The 6,000-nt window shown below is 53.6% G+C and overlaps 1 protein-coding gene across 1 annotated transcript in view; it reads right to left on the reverse strand.

Moving 5' to 3' along the window:
- The window catches only part of CMTM4 (CKLF like MARVEL transmembrane domain containing 4), a 44,047-nt gene extending 38,685 nt beyond the window's left edge, over positions 1-5,362 (reverse strand). Inside the window, exon 1 of the mRNA XM_056136654.1 lies at positions 5,064-5,362. Coding sequence (XP_055992629.1) covers positions 5,064-5,249 — 186 coding nt within the window. The 5' untranslated portion in view covers positions 5,250-5,362. The remainder of the gene's footprint in view (positions 1-5,063) is intronic.
- Positions 5,363-6,000: the final 638 nt, after the last annotated feature.

Raw genomic sequence — 6,000 nt, forward strand, 5'->3', positions numbered from 1 at the left:
GCACCACTGAGTGTGGCCTAAAAAGCAAATAACAAAACTATCTTTAATTCAAATACATTATTATGATTTGGGATGCTATATGCTCCAAGTTTCCTTAGAGACAGGAAACAATTAATTAGAGTGCTAGCTAACGTTTATTACACACTCAGAGCTTAATAAGCCAGGTGCTAATTTCTAAGCATTACCTCATTCGCTTAATCCTTGGAGGATTCTTGTAAAGGATTCTCACTTTACAGAAAAACCTCAGCCTTGAAGTTGACATTAATGGGTCTGATAAAGAACTGATTGCTAGGACCTGGGTACGGTGTTTTGTTTTGTTTTGCTTTAAGGCCACACCGGCAGTGCTCAGGGGCTATTCCTGGCTCTGTGGCCCTAGTGGTGCTCATATACAGTGTCAGGATTCAAAGTGAAGTTTGTCAAAGGCAAATTAAACATCGTAGCCTCTCTACTATCTCCTGGGCCTCTCTATGTAAGTTCTTTTTCCCCCATTTATTTTTATTTGGGCCCCTCTCGGAGAGCCCGGAAAGCTACCGAGTATTCCGCCTGCACGGCAAAGCCTGGCAAGCTACCCGTGACATATTCGATATGCCAAAAGTAACAACAAGTCTCACAATGGAGAAATTACTGGTGCCCGCTCGAGAAAATCGATGAACAGGACAGTGCTTTAGTGCTACAGTGCTATATTTTTATTTGGGGATCATACTTGGCGATGCTTGGGGCTTACTCCTGGCTCTGAAGAAGGCCTCACTCCTGTCAGTGCTTGAGGGACTGACTATATAGGGTTGCCAGGGAACAAACCAGGTTCAGTCATGTGTAAGACAAGTGCTTTTAGACACTGTACTATCTCCCCAGTCTCTCTGGGTGAGGGTTTTTGGTTTTAGTTTTTTGTTGTGTTTTGTTTTGGGTCTTTTTTTTTTTAATACAGGAGTATGGCTATTTATTCAGCCATTGATTAAACTGATTGAACTCCACTTTACTTTTTAAAATTTTTTTTAACTGAACATCCGTGAGATAGGCCATTACAAAGCTGTTCATAACTGGGTTTCAGTCACACAATGATCCAGCACCCACCCCTCCACCAGTGTACATTTTCCACCAGCAAGGTCCCCGGTTTCCCTACCACCATCCCCCAACACCCTACCCCCACTCCCAGCCTCCCTCTAAGAGAGGCACTTTCCTTCTTGCTCTCTCTCCTTTTCCTTTTGTCCATTATGGTTTGCAATACAGGTGTTAAGAAGTCATGGTGTTTGTTCGGGGCATTCAGTATTTTTATCGGGGCGGTAAGGCTGGCGTAGCTTTTCAATTGGGTGGCCACTTTGGGGTGTGGATGTGACTGCCAAGGCTTCCGGAAATACAGGGAGGCAGGGAGAGGTAGCCCAACCTGACCCCGAGAAAGCCTGGAGATTTCAGTCACAAAACCCACATACCAGAATTTTCAGCAGATTATATGTCTTGGTGAGATCCATCCTGAGATAGTGGAGTCAGGCCGGGGGTATGGTGGCGATTTTGGATTGTGGGAACAAGAAGCTGCCAGGGGCTCTGCTTGGGTGGGCACAGGCTGACCTGCCCCCCTCCGATTTACCCTCGTCTGTTCAGCCTTGTGCGGGTCTGAGATTAACTGTGGCTTTTGATCTCTTTTGAGATTTATTTATGGGTCTCTGAAGCAAGGCCGGCAGTAGAGCTTACGTGGTGGTTCATGGGGGTGACTGCCAATGCTTCCAGAGTATTGGGAAGTGGAGAGAGGTAACCCATCCCAACTCCAAGAAAGCCTGGAGATTTCAGTCACAAAACCCACTTTCCCAAATTTTCAGCAGATAATATCTTAAGTGAGGTCTGTCCATCCTGAGACAGTGGAGTCAGGCCAGGGTATGGCAGTGATTTTTGGATTGTGGAAGCAAGCGGCTGCCAGGGGCTCTGCTTAAGCAGGCACGGCAGGGGAGGGATGATGTTGTTTTTGACCACACCTCATAGTGCTCAGGGGTTACTCCAGTCTCTATACCCAGGAATTACTCCTGGGGGTGCTTGGGGGACTATATGGAACCCTGGTCAGCTACGTGCAAGACAAGTACAATGCCCACTGAACTATCTCTCCAGTTGTCTAGGAGAGGTTTTAACCCTTTAGGGGTTACTGACAAGTAAGCCTTGATCTTGAATGTGTATGTGAATCACCAGGGAACGCTTGATAAAACGCGGGTCATAACTCAAAAATCAAATGAGGATTCAGAGGAAGCCTCAGAGATAGCAATACTGACTCCACCCTGAGTGAAAGGAATTACAGGTTTCAAAGAGCACAGACCACATTAAAAAATGCCCATCAAAAAAAAAAAAAAAAGGCAGGGGCTCAGGACTCAGAGCAGACCCCTTACTGTGTACACACGACTTGGAGAGCTCGATACCTACCACAGCCCCACCTGTGGCTCTGCCTGTGGTCCCTGGAGCCCAAACCCAGGGCACCAGGGTAAGGCTTCAGCACAGCACAGACTCAAGGGGGACAGGGAGAAGGGAAAGGAAGCAGAAACAAAAAAAAATTAAGTCTAATTTTACTCAAAACTCAAGAATGGTAACTTTTTTTTACTGACTATACTATCCCTCCTACCCATTGATGAGGTGTTTGTTTGTTTGTTTGTTTGTTTCTTAGGGATCACCCAACATCAGTGCCCAGATGTCTTACCAGTAGTGATGGAACCAGGGAACTCAACCTTACAGCGTGCCTAGCCATTTCCCTGAGCCTTCCAAGTTAACATGACACTATGTTACAAGGACTATGTTATTACTTTTTCCTTTCTCCTCACCAGGGATCCCCAGACAGTGTGGCTGCCAGGACCCCAGTGGTGCAGGCAAGTCTGGGCAGCAAGCTATTTAGGCCTCTCAGTCATAATCTAGGTCGCTCTATTAAGTGCCTTAATGGGATTCTGACTTTTGTAACTATTTTGTAAACAGTTTCATAATGACTTTTTGCGTACTTTTTCACTTTAAATTTATGGGCCAGGAGGTCTTTGGATTCAAATGCCAGCACCCACCCGCACCCCCACACCCCAAAAAAGGTTAAATTACATTTAGAATCCAATTTACTGGGGAGTTGTAGGGTTCTTCTCCCTTAAGTACCCTAGTTTCAAAGTAAGGCTAAGAAGGACAAGCAGTTTCAAGCTGCCATACTCTGCCCATGGGACGCCATTCTCAACCCGGCAGCACCTCTTCAATTCAATGCTCAAGATTAGACAAATGGTTAGCGTTAGGGAAGAGTCCCAGGGCTGGGAACCCAAGTTCTTCCAGATGGAAAGTAAAGCTCTACCACAAAAACAAAAAACAAAAAACAGCTCCATCCCACCAAGCCATGGTAAATCCGACTGATTTTCATTGTCTGGCATTAGGTGACTAAGTTCAGCAGTGAAGTGACAATCAAAACCTCAACTACTTATACTACTGAGCTACACTCTTATATTAGATCCTCTGGGTGGTGAATTTTGTTTACTTCCAAAAGTCCAAAGCAAGTAAAGCCAGACCTTAGCAGATGCCTGGACCTGGTCCCACGCTGCTCTTGATTCGTTTCTACTTATCTGGCCACCTCCGACTTTTAATGACAAGCTATACACCTCCACCAGAGCTCCTCTGTGCTCTCTGCTACCAGGGAGGCCTGATGACAGAACCAGTATACCTGAGAACATTCCAGCTTACTAGATAAGATTAATTTAAAATTCCAGAGAGGGCGAACCTGCTCCATTGGTCCTTCCTTCAAAATCAACCACCGGCACTCAGCAGAAGGGCCTCAGATCCAAGAGAGATGAAACCGGCTAAGATTCTGCGAATTTTCAAACACTGGGACCTTTATTTAAAGGGTGACCCCCATACTAAATGATTCCGCAGGAATGTTTATCTATGTTCTCAAGAAAATGGGAGAAGATCAACACTTGGAAGAAACAAAGGGTGCAAATGGCTTCTCTGGCTGACAAGCCAGTGGGTCGCTGGGCTTGCTCAATGGGCTTGCTCGCTTGGGTGGTGCAAGGGACCTGGGCAGGAGGTCGACCTGGGGCCGGGGATTCGGGACTGTGCAGTTTTTTCTGGTCAGAGCAGGTTCTGTCCACCACAGAGCTAAGCCACTGCCTAGAGAGGCCTGTTTGAAAGCCACAAGAGAGTGCCCGGGCCACCCCTGACCTGAACCACCCGGAAGGTTAAAAATATGAATTTTGAGAATGGAGGGGCTGGAGCGATAGCACAGCGGGTAGGGCGTTTGCCTTGCATGCCGCTGACCCAGGTTCAATCCTCAGCGTCCCATATGGTCCCCTGAACACCGCCAGGAGTAATTCCTGAGTGCATGAGCCCCTGTGCATCACCGAGTGTGACCCAAAAAGTCAAAAAAAAAAAAAGAATTTTGAGAATGGAGACAGTAGTTTCTTTTCCCTCCAGAACCGGTGGCCGAGACGGTAAGATTCGACTCTGGGTACCAAGTGGGGCAACGCCAGCCACCATGCTGGGGACTGAGGACCCGGGGATGACAGTGCCCGCTCCTAGGTGAGCGGCCAGGACGCCACCCGGCTCGGCCGCGTAAGCTCTCGGCGCCTCCCGGTCTCCGAGTCTCCATTCAACAAATATTGACCGTGACCGACGTCCACTGCGAGCCTGCGAGGCGCCGCGGGGGAACGCAGCCACCGGCGCCAGGGCGGGAAGCGCGGTCGCTCGGGAGGCTGGAGGTGGTGCGGGGCCCGAAATCCTGCCACCAGTTGCTGTGACCAGCTGTGCCGGGGGGACAGCACGACCCCGCCAGGGCCGAGCGGCGCGGCCTCGCCAAAGCTCCGGCGAGCAACGGGCTCGCGAGGGCGCGGCGGGCGCGGACAGGTAGGCCCGGGGGCAGGTGTTCGGGGAGGAGGCGCTCACCTGGGTGGAGTGGAGAGGCCCGAGGCGGGGGTCCCCGGGGGCGCCGGGAGGGCGGCCCCGGGGACCCCGCGCGGGGCGGGAAGCGGGTGGGCGGCCGGCCGGCCGGGCCTGCGCCCCCCGAGACGGGCGCGCGGAGGGAAGGCGCGCGGCTAGGCCGCCCGCCAGCACCTGGGGCCCCTCCCGGCACCTACCACTTGGGCGACCTTGAGGCAGCCGAGCGTGCCGCGCAGGTAGTCGGGGTCGCAGCGCAGGCCCGCCAGCCCGCGGCGCTGGCTCACCGGCTCGGTGGTGGGCTGGTACGGGCTGCTGGCGCCCGAGATCATGGAGGTGCTCGAGGCCTCGCCCTCGAAGCCGTCCAGCTCCTCGCCGCTCCGCATGCTGCCGCCCGGCCCGGGCCGCCTCGCGCGGCCGCCTCCTGGCGCGCGGAGCTGGCGGCCTCAGCAGGGCCGCCGCCGCGCCATGGCCGCCGCCGCCCGCAGCCCGCGCCGCCGCCGCCCGTGCGCCCGCCGCCGGCAGCAGCCGCGGCTCGGTCCGCTCCGGCTCGGCTCCCGCCGCCTCGGCAGCGGAAAGGGAGGGAGGCGGGAGCCGGCGCGGCGGGCCGGGAGGGGGCGGGGCGAGCGCTCCACGGCTCCGGCGCCTCGGGGGCGGGGTGGGGCGGGGTTAGGGGCGGGGCGGCATCCTGCGGGCCCCGCCCTCACCTGGCGGCGCTCACCACCCAGACCCGGCCTGGGCGCCTGGAGATCGCCCCCGAGGCTGGGCTTGGGGGTCCCCCCCGCGAGTGGATCGGGAGGAATGGGGGCTGAGAAGAGGGTCGAGGCGAAACCTGGGCGGCAAGGAGTTCTCTTCCCAGCTTTCCCAGAGCGCTGCCTCAGTTTCTCCTCTAGGGGAAGTGGGACCTTCAAGAAAAGACCACGACGTGCTGTCGGACCTCAGTGTCCGGATCAGTGCAAGGGGGCCCCAGGTGTGTCTGACTCAGACTGCTTGACTAACTTGCAAGAGGAGGCTAAGGAGACCCCCACCTAGCAAACTAGTCCTGAGGCCAGAGGAAGGGGAGTCTATTCCTTTGGGGTCTGCAGAACAGATCCACAGTATTTGGGGAATTGTTGTTTGATTTGTTTTGGTTTGATT

The sequence above is a fragment of the Sorex fumeus genome, unplaced genomic scaffold, assembly GCF_029834395.1.
Source record: "Sorex fumeus unplaced genomic scaffold, SorFum_2.1 ptg000122l, whole genome shotgun sequence".
Taxonomy (NCBI): Eukaryota; Metazoa; Chordata; class Mammalia; order Eulipotyphla; family Soricidae; genus Sorex; species Sorex fumeus.